General features: G+C 43.3%; 1 protein-coding gene and 1 long non-coding RNA gene across 2 annotated transcripts in view; one reads left to right on the plus strand and one right to left on the minus strand.

The window, feature by feature from the left end:
- tbc1d14 (TBC1 domain family, member 14) overlaps positions 1 to 17,676 on the plus strand; it is a 59,584-nt gene extending 41,908 nt beyond the window's left edge. The window contains exons 6-16 of the mRNA XM_083788565.1: positions 2,694 to 2,824; positions 5,606 to 5,688; positions 6,785 to 6,902; positions 7,968 to 8,074; positions 8,647 to 8,733; positions 10,706 to 10,794; positions 11,129 to 11,200; positions 13,752 to 13,880; positions 14,522 to 14,631; positions 15,880 to 16,138; positions 16,397 to 17,676. Of these exons, the coding sequence (XP_083644691.1) occupies positions 2,694 to 2,824; positions 5,606 to 5,688; positions 6,785 to 6,902; positions 7,968 to 8,074; positions 8,647 to 8,733; positions 10,706 to 10,794; positions 11,129 to 11,200; positions 13,752 to 13,880; positions 14,522 to 14,631; positions 15,880 to 16,138; positions 16,397 to 16,453 (1,242 nt within the window). The 3' untranslated portion in view covers positions 16,454 to 17,676. The remainder of the gene's footprint in view (positions 1 to 2,693; positions 2,825 to 5,605; positions 5,689 to 6,784; positions 6,903 to 7,967; positions 8,075 to 8,646; positions 8,734 to 10,705; positions 10,795 to 11,128; positions 11,201 to 13,751; positions 13,881 to 14,521; positions 14,632 to 15,879; positions 16,139 to 16,396) is intronic.
- Positions 17,677 to 18,906: 1,230 nt separating this feature from the next.
- LOC310875912 lies at positions 18,907 to 20,162 on the minus strand. The gene is made up of 2 exons (XR_014570705.1): positions 20,072 to 20,162; positions 18,907 to 20,013 (listed from the first exon to the last, which is right to left on the minus strand). It is a non-coding gene; the product is annotated as an uncharacterized lncRNA (long non-coding RNA).
- Positions 20,163 to 21,056: the final 894 nt, after the last annotated feature.

Below are 21,056 nucleotides of genomic sequence, written 5' to 3' on the forward strand. Positions count from 1 at the left end.
GTGCGTGCGTGTGTGTGGATATTACAGTATGTTGTGACTCATTGTTGTGACTCATTTCCAGCGGCTTGAAGCCAAACAGAGCTCAGCTGACTTGAACCTGAAAGCGAGCTCGTTTCCCTCAAGTCGCACATCTACTGTATCTAGCATCAAACTCAACTCAAACGTCATGACTCATAACTAATAACTAGCGCTGCTGTCTGAGTTGCGATGGCACGGTGATGCGACGCCCCAAAGTGGGGTACGTGGACCCCCAGGAAGGGGTCCTTGAGGGAGTTCCAAGGGGTCCTTTAGCTAAATGATAGTTTGGAACCAAATGGACCCTTATGGGTCTGTAACTCTGAGAGTGTACGAATTTGTACACCCTCAGAGTTAAATGAACATTGATTTTACGATATAAATTGGGGGTCCCAGAAATAGAAATGCCATTAAATGGGGGGTCCGTAGACTAATGCATGTCAAACTGTGTTTCCTTTTTCTGTAACGTACAGTATATGTTTCTCTGTCACAACCTTGCGGCAGTTGTTTTCGTTCGCTTGCAACGTTCTTTTGTTGGTTAAATCACTGTGTTTTGTTATGGCTTTCCAGCTCTACAGTTAGCTCATAACATTAGCCGCTAGCTGGCCTACTGTTGTCGGCCGCTCCGCGTTGCAGTGACTTCTACGGTGCGCGTGTCATAGCTTAGGCAGCCAATCATGACTAGGTCGCTACTACGCGATTGGCTACAGGAGTGGTTCAGACTCCCATTGGCTTAGGCAGTATGGGGTCAGACACCCATTGGCTTAGGGGGCAGTCAATCATGACTAGGTCGCTAATAAAAACGGGCCTGTTGTATGTCAAGTTTAACCTGACAAAAAAAAGAAATGGGTGGGAGGGACATTCCTATATAATTATACTACAATAAAAAAAAAAAACAATAGCAAAAATATCTTCAACTTCACAACGTCTCACATTGTTGTTCTTTTTTGTTCTTTGTTTTATTTTTTATTTTTTTAAGCAAATTGAACACCTGTGATGCCATACATGTCAGCCCAGTGGCGCCGTCAGGACGTAAAAAGTGTGTGGACATTATTTGGGAGGGGACGGAGACGTCATGACTCAACATTGTTGTGTATTAGCCTGTCTGTCTGACACCTTGATCAGGTTGAGACTAAAAAGCAACTGCAGTTACTGCACGTGAGTTAATAGCACAGGCAGACTCTTCACATACTAGACTCGAGCATGTCTGAAATAAATGTCAGAGCTGAAATCGACATGTAAATATGAATTAAATGCTTAAACATGTAGCTATAGGTGTAATGTTAGAGTCCACAGAAGTGATCCTTTCAAGCCTGCTTTTTCTCAACTCGCTGTTTTCCGCAAGACATTACTCTATAAGCCATATCTCCAAAACTGGTGGGTCAAACTGAACAACCAATGTGTCAATTTGAAGCTATGATTCCCTGCTTCTATAAGACATGAAAAAAACGAAAATTAAGAAATCAATGACTTAGCCTCATTCAGAAGCGGTCACAAATAAATAAATAAATATACCAGACATCCCCCCCCCCCCCCTCCGTTGCTGATGTGTCGGCCAGGCACCCTGGTATAGCTCATCACATTTAGGGGGAACTCCTTGGCTGGAGTCCATTTCCGGACACGGCGGGTGTCTCTCTCTCTCTCTCCCCACAGGGAGGTCAGGTGAAATGTACGCAGGCCTCTTGACCAATTCATTTAGTCAGCGATCAAGGCTGATCGCCGATTAAAGTGCCTTCTATTGTTACCCCGAGGCTAACATTCTGGGTGGGAACCCCTTTTGGTGTTTTAAGCATTATGTTATACTTTAGCTATTGAAAAATAGCAGATCTACAGAGCTTGTAGATCTGCTATTATTTTTTTATCGTGAAATTGCGGCACAAATCTCTCAATTAGATATCATTTTTGGGGTCCTTGACATGAAATATTGAGGTATGATTTACGATAGAAGACATTTTTTAAATTTTGACGTCAGGCCTAAATGGGTTAAGACATTTTATTCGATTTGACATACGTTTATTCGATTTGAAGGTTTGCTGGCCAGGGTGCTGCGCTGTCTGTCATGTGGATTATGGACTATTGTACTGTTTGTGTTTGAGTGATGTTTCGTTGTGTTGTGTTGTGTTGTATCCGTCTGCTTTTTATTCTCATTTCTTATTGATCCTGTATTTCATGTATGACTGTTGTTTTTGTGGGTTTACTGGAGGAACCTTTTAATACTGTCAGTACTCCGACTCCTGAATTGAATGCTTTTGTAAAAAAGAAAACTATAAACCAAGGGACATTCCATTTTTTTTCTTCATTTGATAATTTGTTGGGTCCAGCAACGTACTTAAAAACTGTGGCGATGCGCATATCGTATTCCTTTTTTAACTTATTTTTGTTTTGTAGATCATTCTTTTTAGTGTTTAGCACAACTGGTCAATGTTCTCTCTGCTGTGCTTATACGCCCACTTGCTGTAGTTGAGACCTACAGTATGTTTCTCATTGGCTGTACTGACAACCTATCGTCCTGATTGGCTGCCTCAACTCTAGGCAACCACACACTTTTTGCCTCTATGCCGACCTCTAATACATGGGATATAAGGCAGCAGCTGGTAATTAATTCATGTCATCAATTCCTGTTTTTATTTAAGTTTTTACTGATTAGACTTTTTTTCCTGTCCCGCTGTCGTCTCCAGGAATATGAAACCAAGAGTGGCAGAGCTGGACCTGGCAACCCCCCACCGTCCCCCAGGCTGCAGGCCGTGAGGAAGAACCTGGACTTTGAGCCCCTCTCTACCACCGCTCTGATTCTGGAGGACAGACCCGCGTGAGTGCACATTTTAGTTCTTTATTTGAATCCACAAATTACAATTAATTGTACAAGGAAACAAATATAACGGGGTTGACAGTTCATGTTCACTTAAGGATACACATGGCACCTCCTCCGCCAGACAAACTGCCTGTAACAGCCGTAACAGAACAGTATTTGGCAAGTTGTTTGGCTTTTCTCTTTGTCATGCCAGCTATTCTTAGGCCACTCATGGTCAGTTTATGTACATGGCCCAGGCTTCCGAATATCAGTATGGCAAATCTACATCAGGTTTGTTATAATTCCAAGTAATGGTTGGTACTTAGATCTTGGAATGCCTGGTACAAATCAAAGACACATCAGGTGTATTTGGGATGTTAGACATCTCTCACACACACACACACACACACACACACACACACACACACACACACACACACGCACACAATACCCGTAAAGAAAGTCATCGATAAGTTGCAGCCCTAGTCTGTTTTGTTCCCCCCCCCCCCCCCCCCTCTCTATCTCTCTCTCGCTCTCTCTCTCCATCCCTCCCCTGGGTCATTAGACTGCTCAGTGTTTTTCCACTTGGTATTTTCTCTTTGGCTCACAGGGAGGGAGCAGAGAGAGAGAGAGAGAGAGAGAGAGAGTGGGGAGAGAGAGAGAGAGAGATAGATGCTGAAAGTTTAATAGGTCTTCCTAGGACGGGCTCCATTACCCTCCTCTGTAGTGTTTCTCTCACTTAAAGGGCCATGCCTGTGGTAGGACAGTGTCTCTCTGCCCTTAAAGGGCCATGCCTGTGGTAGGACGGTGTCTCTCTGTCTCTTAAAGGGCCATGCCTGTGGTAGGACGGTGTCTCTCTGTCTCTTAAAGGGCCATGCCTGTGGTAGGACGGTGTCTCTCTGCCCTTAAAGGGCCATGCCTGTGGTAGGACGGTGTCTCTGCCCTTAAAGGGCCATGCCTGTGGTAGGACGGTGTCTCTCTGTCTCTTAAAGGGCCATGCCTGTGGTAGGACGGTGTCTCTCTGTCTCTTAAAGGGCCATGCCTGTGGTAGGACGGTGTCTCTCTGTCTCATAAAGGGCCATGCCTGTGGTAGGACGGTGTCTCTCTGTCTCTTAAAGGGCCATGCCTGTGGTAGGACGGTGTCTCTCTGTCTCTTAAAGGGCCATGCCTGTGGTAGGACGGTGTCTCTCTGTCTCTTAAAGGGCCATGCCTGTGGTAGGACGGTGTCTCTCTGTCTCTTAAAGGGCCATGCCTGTGGTAGGACGGTGTCTCTCTGTCTCTTAAAGGGCCATGCCTGTGGTAGGACGGTGTCTCTCTGTCTCTTAAAGGGCCATGCCTGTGGTAGGACGGTGTCTCTCTGTCTCTTAAAGGGCCATGCCTGTGGTAGGACGGTGTCTCTCTGTCTCTTAAAGGGCCATGCCTGTGGTAGGACGGTGTCTCTTTTCTTAAAGGGCCATGCCTGTGGTAGGACGGTGTCTCTTTTCTTAAAGGGCCATGCCTGTGGTAGGACGGTGTCTCTCTGTCTCTTAAAGGGCCATGCCTGTGGTAGGACGGTGTCTCTCTGCCCTTAAAGGGCCATGCCTGTGGTAGGACGGTGTCTCTCTGCCCTTAAAGGGCCATGCCTGTGGTAGGACGGTGTCTCTCTGTCTCTTAAAGGGCCATGCCTGTGGTAGGACGGTGTCTCTTTTCTTAAAGGGCCATGCCTGTGGTAGGACGGTGTCTCTCTGCCTCTTAAAGGGCCATGCCTGTGGTAGGACGGTGTCTCTCTGTCTCTTAAAGGGCCATGCCTGTGGTAGGACGGTGTCTCTCTGCCCTTAAAGGGCCATGCCTGTGGTAGGACGGTGTCTCTCTGCCCTTAACACAATCTGTACATAGGACGTCTAGAAGCGTCCTAAGGACCTCCACCGTCGCGTACTAAAGACGTCTGAGGACGTCCTAGGGCATCCTCAATGATACCGGGCGATTTTTCGGTAATTACAAGCTCACAAGGCCTTGCGTTGCGTTGTGATCTTGTAGATTGGCTATTTTCACAATATTTATCTGTGGAACAGAGTCAAACTAAACGTAATCAACTCCTATAATTCAAGTGTTTGTCATGATGTTTGTCAAGTGTTTGTCCCCAGACAAAGGATTATTTTGGGGGTCCTGGCCTGAAAATGTTGAGAACCACTGACATAGACCACTGGTTCTAAAACTTTTTCATGTCAAGGACCCCCCCCCCTACTCACCATCATCACATGAACTCTTCTCCTTGATTTTCTGATTATAACAGTAATTAAAAATACACATTTGGGAAACCGTATCTGTAGAAGTGGCATGTATTGCATACTGTATGAACAGCTATTACAGACTTCAATCATTCACCCTGTAAGCCCAAAGTCGCTCAAGGACTCCCCCCAAGTGTGCGTGCGTGCCTGTGTGTGTGTGTGTGTGCCTGCGTGCGTGCGTGTGTGCGTGCCTGCGTGCGTGCCTGCGTGCGTGCATGCGTGTCAAGCTCAGCCGTGATATATAATGCAAGGCGACCAGTTCTGAAACCTTGCACAGCCTTGCTTTAATACCCATTTGTGTGTGTGTGTGTGTGTGTGTGTGTGTGTGTGTGTGTGTGTGTGTGTGTGTGTGTGTGTGTGTGTGTGTGTGTGTGTGTGTGTGTGTGTGTGTGTGTGTGTGTGTGTGTGTGTGTGTGTGTGTGTGTGTGTGTGTGTGTGTGTGTGTGTGTGTGTGTGTGTGTGTGTGTGTGTGTGTGTGTGTGTGTGTGTGTGTGTGTGTGTGTGTGTGTGTGCGTGCGTGCGCCTGTTGCAGTAATCTGCCTGCCAAGCCAGCCGAAGAGGCCCAGAAGCATCGACAACAGTATGAAGAGATGGTGGCTCAGGCCAAGAAGAGAGGTGAGTGGATGACAACAGCACTGCACAGCAGGCTATGAATGAATTAATCCCTATGACACGTACTGTCTGTAGCACAGCTCATTCCCTCTGTGTGTTTCTCTACCACCATCCTGTCAAATGAACCTTTGTGCCTCAGAACAGATTTTTATTTTTTTAAAGCTTCAATTTTCAGACTGTCGGGAAGTTTGGGAATGTTGTCGTTGGGCCGGTCGGTCTCGCCTTGTCTTTGTTTTGTTTTTCAGCAGCCAACAATGAAAGTAAAATTACTTACTTAGATGTTGGATCACTGTAATAAATAAATATTCTGTTTCTACAAACTATCATGGTGGGGCTTTTTCGTTTTGTATTTGTCGATCATACTAGTAGCACATAATATGGCAAGGTTTTAGCTGTTTTTTAGTTTAAATCCTGAAAAGTAATCCCCGGCAGAGACGATATAGTCACTTTGGACAGATTCCCGTTCTATCCCTGCGTTTGATCATGTCTGATTTTGGTCTCCAAAGAGATCAGCTGGGTTCAAGGTTTCCACCAGCGCCTCCCCAGCTGTATGTATGCTGGGAAGAGTTCTGTGTCTTTGGGGGCATGCAAGGACTGGAGATAAATCTCTCCTTGCCTTCTTCTTAGTGATACATGCCTTCCTCCTAGCTCACGTATACACTGTTGTCAACACCTTTTTCACTTGAAGGTACAATGTTTAATATTTGTACTGTGTCAACTTAAATAACATGGACGAATCTTTCCTGGAAAGGTGTTTCCAGGTTGTGGTTGTTTACAGTTTTAACAAGTTGAACACAAGCACCATCTAGTGGATAGATTGACACATTGGCCCCTTTAAAAAAAAAATACTTTGCTTTTCCCGTGGCAAAGCATAAAGGAGTATATTCTCTCGCTAGTCTCTTACCCGCCTACTATCTCACCTTCATTCCTTGTCTTTCTTCAACCCCAAATTGTCATCCGGTGGTTAAGCATCGGACTAAACATTCTGACATTGGCCGTGCCCTAGTCTAGTATGTACATGTACAGTACGTACGGTATGTATTTCCTTCCTTATCACTTGTGTCCCTCCCTCCCTCCCTCCCCCCTCCCCTGCCTGCAGAGATGAAGGATGCGCAGAAGAGGAGGAAACAGCTGGAGGACAGATGTCGCCTGGAGGAGAGCATTGGAACGGCCGCCCAGACCTGGAACCAGGAGATCCTACCCAACTGGAGCGCTGTGTGAGTAACACTGTCCAATTCATTCATGACACTCTGGAGCGCCCTGTGAGTAACACTGTCCAATTCATTCATGACACTCTGGAGCGCCCTGTGAGTAACACTGTCCAATTCATTCATGACACTCTGGAGCGCCCTGTGAGTAACACTGTCCAATTCATTCATGACACTCTGGAGCGCCCTGTGAGTAACACTGTCCAATTCATTCATGACACTCTGGAGCGCCCTGTGAGTAACACTGTCCAATTCATTCATGACACTCTGGAGCGCCATGTGGAGCACCACCTTCACTTGATGCGGCCCTCGGGTTAATATCACAATACTGATATAGTATTGATTTGCAAACACGGCCCGCTTTATTACTTCAGTCTAAATTAGTTGCTTAATGAGTAGTATTAAATTGTTATTTTCTTATGTCCAGTGTATTTGTATTTAGTTCATAAAGTTAACACAGCTATAATTAGAGGCATTTGAAAGGCATTTGAAATTAAATAAAAAATGAACTTTTCAGGAATCCAATTAAAAATAGCCCAAAAAAACCAGGATTTGAATTCAAATAATAGCAAAAAATTGCCGATTAAACTCATGGATTAAAGTTCTTAGTCGCCACAACTTATTTCAGTCATTTGGATTCCATAGAAGCCGGCATGTCTTCTGTGCAAGCATAATGCGCAGCGAAAATAACCTCTCCAATGGTCAAAATCTTTTTTTGTAGTGATGACAAGTCTGGTTGTTTAAATGGAACTTATATATCACAGAATAAAGTATTTCATGGCAGGAACTAATAAAATGATGATATATTCTAGGTAAACAGCCCTGTGTGTAGTAGTGCAGCCCTGAGATGTGTGCTGGTAGCATTACTGATCTCCTAACGATTGCCCAACATTTTTGTTGGAAAAAATAACAGATTTGGAGCATAACTAAATGTAGAACTACAGTAAGTCACAAGAAAAGTAATGTTGACATACTGAAATACAGTAGCAGATCATAACCATTAAGCCGGGATAAAAAAATAAAATACAACGTCTCTCTCTCTCTCTCTCTCTCTCTCTCTCTCTCTCTCTCTAGGTGTACTTCTCGGCGGGTGAGAGAGTTGTGGTGGCAGGGTGTCCCCCCCAGCGTCAGAGGCAAGGTCTGGAGCCTGGCCGTGGGCAATGAGCTCAACATCACCCACGGTATGGTACACACTTTCACCGCCTGCCTGCCTGTTCATAGTTTTGCTGGTTTTGCTTTGTCACTGTTCTGAAGCTCTGATAGCAGAGCGACTCTTGTGGAGTCTCATTCGTGCTGACCCTGGCCTGTGGCACCGCTGAGCTCCAGTGGTTTTGTGAGACAAAAGTATCAAGACAGTTACCCCTGGCCACCACTTGGTGCCGCCACAGTACACAATGTGAGTTTGACATGGTTAATAAATTCCCTTTTTTCATACAGGACTATAGTCTATTCTACCATTTAAACTTGTATTATTTATCAGTGGGCTTTTTGCATTAATGCAGTGTTAATATATACTTGATACCTGTGATTCTGTGAGTTGCTTCTTAGAGATGGGATGGTTTGTCAGGTCATCAAGTTAAATCTCTCTCCACTATCTCTTTGTGTGTGTGTGTGTGTGTGTGTGTGTGTGTGTGTGTGTGTGTGTGTGTGTGTGTGTGTGTGTGTGTGTGTGTGTGTGTGTGTGTGTGTGTGTGTGTGTGTGTGTGTGTGTGTGTGTGTGTGTGTGTGTGTGTGTGTGTGTGTGTGTCTGCAGAGCTATATAACATCTGCCTGTCCAGGGCCAAGGAGAAGTGGAAAGCGATGCCAACACCCACCACCCCAAACAGATCTGAACACGACGGTAACTCTCCTCTCCTCTCCTCTCCTCTCCTCTCCTCTCCTCTCCTCTCCTCTCCTCTCCTCCTCTATTTACTAACCCCTGACTGTTGAGTGTAGTTGAACACTATGGGCGATAAAGCCTCCAGTGCTTGGGATCATTTATTGGGTATAATTTCCACACAAAACGCGTAGATTTCATTATGTATGATGATGATATGACAGGACCACAATGGAAAAAAAATTTGCGTTATCCTTTTAGCAATCATTGTAATATATTACCACAGTACTATTTAATCATTGTAATATAGTACCACAGTACTATTTGTAATCATTGTAATATAGTACCACAGTACTATTTGTAATCATTGTAATATAGTACCACAGTACTATTTGTAATCATTGTAATATAGTACCACAGTACTATTTAATCATTGTAATATAGTACCACAGTACTATCCAATCATTGTAATATAGTACCACAGTACTATCCAATCATTGTAATATAGTACCACAGTACTATTTGTAATCATTGTAATATAGTACCACAGTACTATTTAATCATTGTAATATAGTACCACAGTACTATTTGTAATCATTGTAATATAGTACCACAGTACTATCCAATCATTGTAATATAGTACCACAGTACTATTTGTAATCATTGTAATATAGTACCACAGTACTATTTAATCATTGTAATATAGTACCACAGTACTATTTAATCATTGTAATATAGTACCACAGTACTATCCAATCATTGTAATATAGTACCACAGTACTATTACAGTACTATTACAATCATTGTAATATAGTACCACAGTACTATTTATTTAATTTATTTAATATAGTACCACAGTACTATTTATTTAATTTATTTAATATAGTACCACAGTACTATTTATTTAATTTATTTAATATAGTACCACAGTACTATTTGCAACTGTTAACTGTTAATAAAATATTCAATAAAAAATGGAACCATTCCACAGTGCTTTTAGTTGAGGCTGTAAACATTTTTGTTTCATTCCAGCCCGTTTTACAAAGTGTCACTCATAGAGCACCGAAGTCTGAAGTCAATATCGGTGGAGGGCACAAATCCATGGGTTCATGTACTTTTGGGGATTTGCATTGTAATCCCCATAGGGGGGATTTTACATTGCCTCATATAATAACTGTGTTTGAAAAATAAACGTGTCACCCCGGCCGTTTCACTCATATGGATATGAAGAATCAACTGACTGAGAGAAAACGCTATTGTTACTGCTACTGAATTAGTTACATTTTCGCTAGAAACAGACTGTATCATATTATGAGTGACTGAGTGTCACTGACACCTCCGTGACAATAACGCAGAGACAGCTTGTTTCTTTTTGGACCACAATGCTAACGATATTAAGATCACCCCATGTTATTCTCCATAGAGAAATTACTTCCGTGAACCAGGCAGAACCAAAGGATGAGCGAGTGACGTCAGGACTTCGGCGCTCTATAGCTAGCCTCACTGTCACTGTGTCGCGAGCCCATTTGTATGGGTCTATAGTAAATAAAATATCCCCATGTTTCTTGTTTCCTTAATTTAGTTTAATATAATATCACCTCAAAAGATTTTCAAAAAACAATCCCAATTTTTTAAAATAATTTTATGAATGAAACAAATCAAAGAAATTCCATAAATTAGAAGAAGAAAAAAAAGTTTAAGAAGTAATGAAAATCACATTTCTCTTGTGGCTCTCGAGCTCAAACGTTTGGTAACCGCTGTGTTAAGTCATTTTGGGCGGGAACCCCTTTTGGTGTTATGTTATGCTTTAGCTAATGAAAAATAGCAGATCTACAAGCTCATAGCGTGCCACCGAGTGGCGCGCTACGAGCTTGTAGGTCTGCTATTTTTGAAAAATCGTGAAAATATTTATTTCAGAAAACTGGAGGATTTAGAAGATTTCTTTTAAAATGAGGTTAAATAGGTTAAGTCCTTTCTCCTGTTGCTGTGCGTCCAGACGCAGGTTCGTCCGACAGGGAGGCCAGTCTGGAGCTCATCAAGCTGGACATCTCGCGCACGTTCCCCCACCTGTGCATCTTCCAGCAGGTCAGTCCCCCCACCTCCAGCCTCCACGGAACGTAACGCACGCGTCACAGGAGCGTGTCACGTACTGTGTGTTCTGTTTTCTGTTATTGTGTGGGGGAAACGGTGTGAGCTTGTTGATCGGCTATTTTCAGCGAAGGTTGTCCCCACAATACGTTTTGCTGGGGTGTAAGTGGTTAAACCCTAGATACTTCATTGACCCCGAGTCCACTTAGGCCCCCTCCTTACCCCTCTACTATTTTCGCTGTATCTTTCGTCCCAGGAAGTAAGTGTGTGTGTGTGTGTGTGTGTGTGTGTGTGTGTGTGTGTGTGTGTGTGTGTGTGTGTCCGTCCTCAGGGGGGGCCGTACCATGATGTGCTACACAGCATCCTGGGAGCGTACACCTGTTACCGGCCAGATGTCGGCTATGTGAGTCTCACACAGCAATTATTATTTTATTTTTGATCACCTCGTTTGTATGTCTTTGGCGGTGACAGTGACATCCGTTCTTGTGAACACGATATCTCAGAAAACGCCTTGAGGGGAATCCTTTCAAATTCGGCACAAACGCCCACTTGAACTGAAAGAACCGAGTAGATGAATTCATACACTGATTATGACAAACATTTCACACTAATGTCTAATATGATAAAGATTATGAGGTGACGAGGGTCAGGTTCATCCCATTATCATAAGAGCGATCGTTAAGGAAGGCATATAGTCTCGCATGGCCAGACTGTTGCCTCTCGCAATTTTCAAACGCTTCCGTCATACAATCTGGAGCAACGGAAGCTATGAGTAAGCGAAGCGATACGGCGAAAGTGGAGACTCCTCCCCGTTTCGTCTTTACAGTCGTGCCAATTCATCCTAATATAAATAGAAATCATGTTAAGCATATTATAATATTATAGCTTGCTGCTTAGAAGAAATTGAAATGAAAACATAAGCTCTAAAGATATTTTAAAATATATTTTTGTGAACGGAAATGGCAGCTTCCTTACTCGAATTTCGGGAGGTGTAGTTCCAGAGCATTCGGAGATTGAAGAATAGCTACACAAGACTAAGGAATTCCTGGAGAGAATTTCATCACCGCACAGACGTCCACTTGGACTCAAAGATGAACTGATAAGAATGTGATGGTCAAAAGTCTTAAGGCCTATTATTATATATAATGTAATATATATATTTTTTTTTACTAACCACCGAAACAGTGGTCACCTTATCACCTAAAAGTATGAACAGGCCTTAACTCACCATAACCCCACAAAAGTTTTTGGCTACATAACTCTAAAGAATCATTATGCAAATTATGACAAGATTTCACACAAATGTTTTAATACTACAGCATGAAATAATGAAGTGTAATTTTTGGTGGTCACGGTCATTGTGACCTCACAAAACACATTACATAAAAGTCAGTATGGCACCAAAAATACACTTAAAACTTATTTAATGTCCTTATTACTTTATGGTTGTAAACTGCAGCCGGTTGGTGGATGTATACGGTACCAACCAACCACAATCCCCCCCACCCCTCCCACACACACACACACACACACACACACACACACACACACACACACACACACACACACAGTGTTAATGTTGGTGACTAACGGACTATATGCACCCACTGGGCACAAAATGTGGTGGAAACAGAGCTACACTTCCTAACCACCTGCCCACTATACCAAGACATCAGATACACATACAGTACTTCCTACAGATTACACGCACCCAAAGAAAGAAAGAAAAAAAAAGCCATACCTATTGGGAGAAATACAACAATGTGCAAACACAGCAGCAAGATTTGTGAACTGTTGCGACGAAAGAAAGTTAGCTAATGGAATACAACCACCCCAATGACTACTATCTGTACCAAGTAGACCCACTGCTCATGTAAACAGTGCTGCGACCTTTAAACACATCTTAAATCTGAGTGACTGCAAAAATGCTGCTATTTTTTTTTTTTTTAAGCGTTATACCCTGTATAACATGTATATAACAAAATGTTGTACCCCCTCCAACTGTATATACTTTCCCCATTTTCAACTGTTTTTATTATATATTGACACTTGCTTTGGCAATATAAACGTGTGTTTTCTCATGCCAATAAAGCTCCTTTGAATATAATTGAATTGACTAAGACTAAGGACTAAGTCGACTAAGGTTTTTCAGAAGACTAAATAGGACTAGGACTAAATGGTGTGTTATCCAAAAGACTAAGACTAAATCAAAATATTGTGAAAAATTAACACTGCACACACACACATTTCTTTAGGACCGAAAATAGTCGTAGAGTAGTTTTGATGATGTTTTGTAAGATATGGTTGACGCAACAAGTGTGAGTTCACACCTTGACAGCAATGTGTAATTGACGTGTGTGTCTGTGTGCGTGTGTGTGTGTGTGTGTGTGTGTGTGAGAGAGAGAACAAAGAAGCGCTGTTGTTGTTTTAAATTGCTGCAGTCTGCATTGCAGCACAGCCACATGCTGTCAGTGTAGAGACGTGTTCAAGCTTCCTGTACTGACCACCAAACGGTGATCACACACACAGTTAAACACCAGGCGTATACATTCACGTTTCTGTGCGTGGGGGGGGGGGGGGGGGGGGGGGGTTTGCGTTTCCTTTTGCACTTTTCCTGTGAGGTGTAATAAGACAAGTAACCATAAACACAAAGCTTGACAAAACTGCCCAGATCCATGTTATCTGAAGCCGTATCTTTAATTATTTGTTTAGAATCATAAATCCATACCAGTGCACTGAAAAGAGTGATTTTGGTCTACAAATTTGGTACAGTAGTACAAAAAAGAATGATAATAATAATGAAAACATTATTTTTCATTTGTGGTGTTACTGAATTTGAGTTGAATGACGAATGCCAATCATTGTACTACGTTTTCATGCCACTGAACTGTATTTGTGTCGTGCGTGCGTGTGTGCGTGTGCGTGCGTGCGTGCGCGTGTGTGTGTGTGTGTAGGTGCAGGGCATGTCGTTCATTGCTGCAGTGCTCATACTGAACCTGGACACAGCCGATGCCTTTATCGCGTTCGCCAACCTGCTCAACAAGCCCTGTCAGATGGCCTTCTTCAGAGTGGACCATAGCCTTGTTAGTGCACGCACGCACACACACACACACACACACACACACACACGCGTGCGCATGCCGCATATCATAGACTGAACAGACACATATAGCATGTACAGTACATACTCTAACTCAGAGCCCTGCAGAAAATACAGTACATACATATTACATACATAAGACACAGATGTGTCTCAGGCAACAGAATATATTCTCTCTTCTAAATGTATATGGAAATAATTCACCAAAATTATCTCCTCTTTAGTCATATATTGCTTCCCTTTTAATCTGTATTATTCCGAAGTCTGATTAGAATAAAGGCATGGAGGTACAACATTGAAGAAGCATCAAGACAATTATCACAAATCTATGAGTACTTTTCATGAATACCACTGTTGACACATACTGTCGATATTCCTAAAGATGCTACACAGTACAATCCCACGATAGTTAGCATTTTCAATTGAGTGCTATAGTGCCACCCTTTGGCCAATGATCATGGGCTTTGCGTCCTCACCATTTGGCATAGCCCTCTACAATATTGCTAAGTTTCGAGAAAAGTACTGCACGGTTAAGCCAGAACTGCTATCAATTCTAAATTGAGTGTGCATGTGCGCACGCGCATGTGTTTTACTCAACGTGATCGTATTCTGTCCTCTCCTCAGATGTTGACGTACTTTTCAGCTTTTGAAGTGTTCTTTGAAGAAAACCTACCAAAGCTCTTTGCACATTTCAAGAAAAACAGCTTGACTCCTGATATTTATTTGATTGACTGGTGAGTGTGGTCTCCTTTGTTGTTTTCTTGTCCACATTTTCCCGGTATTGGAATGGCAATACTTAAATAATATATTTATTTATCCATGCCTACTACAACCGTATTACGCAATGACCATGAAATGAACAACTAGAACGTGTGGTTTTCTTAGAAAACAGGATGTGTGTGTGGTTGGTGGGGGGGGGGGGGGGGGGGTGTTATGTGTGTATGTTGCTGGTCTATCCTACGCTACAGAAACACCTGCTGTTGATGTGTCAGTAAGAGGCAGAGTGTGCATCATCTTTATACTCTGCCTCATTTTGCCTAGTATCTTAGTTTTTCTAAAAACAATTCACCCACTCTTTTTCACCTGTAGGGGGTTCGAACAGCTTAAATGGCTTTTTACTAGTAATGCCTCGACTTAAAAGCCATTTAAGCTACTGTATAACTAGGCTAAGTTTGAATTTAGTGTGAGGTGGTGCAACTGGCCCCTGTGAACAAAAACAAAAAAACTTAGTTTCACATCAGTGAAACCCAAACATTGAAGTACAGACTTTTTTGCCACACCATCTTGCTTCCGTTTTTTATTTGTCATTTATCGCACCCGCACCGCGATTACAACGACACGGAAAGGGACTGATGGAACTTTGCGACTCCCTCGCTTCCACATGGATTAAAGTTCTCAGTCGCCATGACTGATTTCAGTCATTTTGGATTCCATAGAAGCCCGTGTGAAAGCATCTGAAGCTTCTGTGAAAGCATTGCTGCGCACTGAAAATAGCAGATCTACAAACTCACAACACGTTGTGAGCTTGTAGATCTGCTATTTATAGTCATTAGTTATTTTAAGATGAAAGATGATTATTTTGAAGTGATCAAACTAGAATAGAAGTTTAGAAGCATCTTCCGGAAACATGAATTGGCTCAGAAATGTCATGATTTCTTCAGCTGGTCGGCCTTAAACATCATCATTACATTTTCAGTAGAAAAAGAGGAACTAACCAGGTGCTCAAGGGAGATAGCAAAACGTGATAATGATAAAAAGGTGCTCGCACGGATCAAAAACGGGATCAAGATATAGATAAAAAGAGAGGATCCGGGCACTCAAAGTTAAAAACAAGGAACGCCTTTATTCTTGCCCTGATGAAGACCTTGTTGGTCGACACATTTTTTACGACACTCGTTTTTAACTTTGAGTGCCCGGATCCTCTCTCTTTTGATCTATTACATTTTCAGTCTTGAGATCTTGCTTCATTCTTCCCTTCCTAGGATCTTCACACTGTACAGTAAGCCCCTGCCGCTGGACCTGGCGTGCCGCGTGTGGGACGTGTTCTGCCGCGACGGCGAGGAGTTCCTGTTCCGCACGGCGCTGGGCCTGCTGCGCCTCTACCAGGAGGTGCTGACCAGCATGGACTTCATCCACATGGCCCAGTTCCTGACGCGCCTGCCCGACCTGGTGCCCGCCGACGCGCTCTTCCAGAACATCGCCGCCGTGCACATGAACAGCCGCAACCGCAAGTGGCCGCAGGTAAACAACGCACCAGAAAGAGGCAGAGCAGTCAGCCAGCAGTGCAGGTCCCCAAACCTTTTCATGTCAAGGACTCCCCAAGTTGACATGTACTGTATTCTACATGTCCCCCCCCCCCTCACACACACATTAGTATCATTGGCACAAGCACACACTGTTTACATTTCAATCCTCCTTTCAACTGCTTTACACAGTGATTATATTTTCATAAAATGAATGGGTGAATGAATTGTTCTCTGCTCTCTCTCTCGCCCTCAGGTTCTACAGGCCTTGCTGAAGGAGCAGGAGAGAGGCAGCCCTGTTCTGAAGCGCTGACGAGAGAGAGAGAGCACTTCAACATGGAGAACCGCCCCACAAACACACACACACACACACACACACACAAACAATAACTCCAGGGCTCAAGCACTAGTATAACCCGGTTGGCATTCGACCCGATGCAGCCACTGGAATCTGAACAAACAGGCTGCATAGAATGCTTCCTGTGTTCCGGGGGCGGCGGTACTTGAACACAGTTTCTATACAGCTGGGACGAGGTCTGTCTTGATGACCGTCCTCTTTAAACCCCGGCCAGGGAGCGTTGTGTAGACTGGCTGGGTCGACGGGTGGGTTGGGTGGCTCGATGTACGCGTCTGTCTGGAGGACGGTGGAGAGGCCTGCAAAGGGACTGGGGCCTTTCCGAGGCCTTATTATAACCCCCCCCCCCTCCCCCAACCAACACCCAACACTGTGCCCCTCTCCGAGCAAGCTCATGGCCTGGAGACTGTAGCAGGAAGAGGCTGAAGAATGTATCCTGTGTGTAATGTTTGTACTGAACATACTGTATACAGTATGTCTCTGGCTTTCTGCCACCGACTGACCCCTCTGGGACACATTATGAAGTACTGTGTCCCTCACCTCTCTCTGTCTGTGTCCCTCACCTCTCTCTGTCTGTGTCCCTCACCTCTCTCTGTCTGTGTCCCTCACCTCTCTCTGTCTTGTCTTTCATCTCTGACTTCCTCGTGGTCTTTGATGTCCCCTCGCTCTGCCTTTCTTCTCGGTTTTCTTTCCTCCTTTCCCTCCCGCCCGAACCTCACAGTCATCACTTCACCTACAGCACGGGGCGAGGTTCTTGTCAAACTCGTTGCTCGTCGTGACCTCGTCGTGACTTCCATGCATTGTTCAGTTGTCAGGTGTTTTATTTTATTGTTTTTTTGTTTTTGTTTTTACGCCATTCCATGAAGAACACGTTTCCCAAGGAAGGACAAAGCTGCAGGCTGCTATTTATTTATTGGATAGAAGCTCACTCACTTGAAAAGGAGACGGAAGGGTTTTTAGGAGCCTTTTTTTCCTCATCTTTCTTTTTTTTTTACATTGACCACCCTAAACGGATGTTCTCTTGTGCACCGCTTTGTTACTTTTTAAAGATGTGTTTTAACCCCTCTTAGAAGAGGTACCTAAGCTGCCTGGATAATGGAGTGATTTTCTGCTAGTAAATTGTATTTATGGAAGAGGAAGCTGGAATGGTTCCATGGTTGGACAGTGTGCACTGTACGTCAGGGACCATTTGGTTGCCCTATTGGCTACCCCCCCACCCCCCCCCCCCCCCCCCCCTCCCGACTTCTGCTGTTTGCGAGGACGCACACGCGGCCACTTGTTATTAACATTTTATTTTGATTATGGCACATTTTGTTGCCGCCCCTCGGCGTGTTGCGCTATGCGCAGTGCGTATTGCACGTATACGTAGCGACGGCGCTGGTCCATTTGTTCCTCTTTGGACAGTTAAACGTAATAGCATATTATATCAGGCCACCTCCCTTTCCACGGGTCCATTTCAGATCTTAATTTTGTCTTTATGTTTTATTTTGTCTCCTAGCAGGTCTTGGTCTGAGTGTGATGTCTTCGTTATGGAGGCCTCACTTGAAGTTTTATTTATTTGTACAAAAAGCAAGACCGGGCTGAAACAGGCCTCGTTTTGGCCGATGTCTCATACTACATACAATTTAACTAACCTAACATAAAAAAAAAAGCCTATAGTTTAACGAGCGATATTTATACTTTGTTGTACGTTTGCTGAAAATAGGTCAAGCAAAGTGATTGTACGCTGTATACATCGTCCGTTAATCTGATACAGATGATTGTGTGAAGTTGAAGTAGTTGATGCTATGTTCAGCATCAGGGTGGAAAAATAGTTTGTCTGGGCTTTTTTGCCCTACCATCTACAGGGACAAGTACTGGTACATTCAACTGGTTAATACTGTAGGCTATTGGTAGAATGATAATGTCACTTTTGACTTGCACCTTAACGGAAGGATTTTATAGGATTTCTGTCGTCAGCCAGCCAGCCACATTCTGCCTTGCTAGGGGGAGGGGCAGTGCTGTGCTTTCCAAACGCCTTTTTGTCCTCCCAGCAGCTTTTAAAAGAAGCTTTTGGTCATTTTATCGTCTACTCCATCATGTTTATGTGAACACCCCAGACAGTTTTTAAGTTGCTCGAGTCAGTGTTTAGATATTTGATGCTCATTTCAGCTGCCCCCTTCCTATACAAACCCATTGTAACTTCAACCTCCATTTTAACCATGATAGATTCATCGAAAACACCCATACTGTTTTCTGGTGACTGATACTGCCCTCTTAACACGTGAGGTGCCCGTGTTTCTTTCTTTTTCTTCTTCTTTTTTTTCACCAGAAAAAAGTGTTTTCTTTTAATCTATCAGGGTTAAAATGGAGGTTGAAGTTACAATGGGTTTGTATAGGAAGAGAGCAGCTAAAATGAATATAAAATATAAGTGAAATATCATTCATCACAAAACCTGAGCTCCTTTGAGGTGTTTGAGGTGTGAGGCGCAGCCAGTAATGGATGCATAAATGGCATTTAGGCGTAAATCGCCACGGTTTCTAATCAATTCTCTTAAATATAGCTAGAGCTCCAATAGATGATGACGATTACTCCAAATTAAAGATCTGGGCCCTCAATACTCATTTTGGCTGCTAGCATATTACAGTGTATGGTCTATTGTACATAAAGCAAACTAAATTATTTTAATCCATGTTATGTTGCTGGAAGAACTACTGTTTTATGCTCTAACCCAGCGGTTCCCAAACTATTTTGGCCGTGTGTAAGGAGGTAACAGGGGGTGCCCCTGTTACCTCCTGACCTAGCTGACACGTACACTCCCCACATGGAAATGAAATGTATGAACATATATATTTTTATATGTGCAACATATTCAAAATCGGCCACCTGCATACGTATGTCTCGTAAGCTATACTGTATATAGAGACATATACTTATATCCACATTATGTGCATATATCCACATATATGAACATATATGACCCTGAATATGGCATATATTCTGCTTGTATACTTGCCATATATTGGCATAATATGTTCATATATTTAAATTAAAACCATAGCACCACCATTAGCCTTTTCATGTCACGCGCCCCCTAGAACGTGGTCGCGTACCACCGTTTGGGAACCCCTGTTCTAACCCATTTAGACCTGGAAAGCCACGTTCTACCTTTCAATCCGGGAAAGTGTCATTTTAGTCGTTACCATATTTTAAGTCCTTTCATTTATTTTATATAACATATTTTCATATATATTTAGGTCCTTTCAAACGGGCAGCAATTAACGCGCCTAGTAATTCGTTCGTTCTCAATGAGACCTGCGTTTTTGCGTGGAGAAGTCGAGAGGCGACAACGCAAGTGTATTTACGTGGACGCGGTCCCGTGAAGTTGTTGCGCGCGTGCTCGTTCCGTGCACACGCCCACGACTGACTAGACCTAACTAACCAGACCTGGATTCTGTTGAGCTTTTTTTTTGGTTCTGCTTGTGTTGTCGCGCCCCTCATGAGCAGACCTGTGTTGTCGCGCCCCTCATGAGCAGACCTGTGTTGTCGCGGCCCTCATGAGCAGACCTGTGTTGTCGCGGCCCTCATGAGCAGACCTGTGTTGTCGCGGCCCTCATGAGCAGACCTGGAGCAGACATCGATGCCCGTCTGAAGGTACCTTAAACCGTCACTGTCGGCAGTAACCTCGTATCTGCAAGTTTAAAATGTTAGTTTGTTCGTGAATTAAAGCCCTGCTACTTCATAAGAGTGTTGCACAAGAGTAATGAAAATAGCAGATCTAATTGTGTGCTTGTAGATTGGCAATTTTTTCACTAATTGTCACTATTTTAAAATGATAATTTAAAAAGGTTAGTGTTGGACATGATGCTGTACAAGGTTTCCACTCGACCACAAATGATAGCAACATGATTAAAAAAAGAAAATTGAATCAAAAATCAAAATCAAACACACGATTTAGAAGGCGAATTTAGAATGTGCCTCATGTCTAAATGGGTTGATGTGTACAGTATCTCATCACATGTCCTGGCCGTTTGGATCACTTTTCTAGATGCACTCCTCTCTCCCCAACTTCCCCCTCAGTGTGATGAGCACTGCATTACTGCAATAAAGCTGTTTGCACACATGCCTTTATTTGTGCCTCATGATAAAAGATAGTGTCATCACTTGCAAAAAATTAAATTAACCATGGTTTTAGCATTTTAGTGTTTCTGTTTTGTTTTGCACGTGACTACGGTTAACGATGCAAATGTGTGTTGCTTTTCAAATGTGTGTTTGTGTCTTAAGTGACATTAATAAGAAATTAGAAAGAGGTGAAAAAAATAAGTTTGTTACCCTGGTTGTTACAGTAAAGTCTGACCTGTGTATGAAATGACCATGCCCTGCGTTGCGTATCCTGTGCCCCTCAACCCTCCTATCACAGAACGTCACGTTATTGTACACGTCAACAACACCCTGTTCTGTTTGGTTAAAATGTGTAATCTAATGAAATCCGGAGCTGAAATGCTATCCTTGATGATTTGTCTTGGCCAGTTATTTTCCTGGGCAATTTGTGTTTTTTTTTGTCTTTTAGATTTACAAATG

The sequence above is a fragment of the Protomyctophum parallelum genome, assembly GCF_964188405.1.
Source record: "Protomyctophum parallelum genome assembly, chromosome: 18".
Lineage (NCBI taxonomy): Eukaryota > Metazoa > Chordata > Actinopteri > Myctophiformes > Myctophidae > Protomyctophum > Protomyctophum parallelum.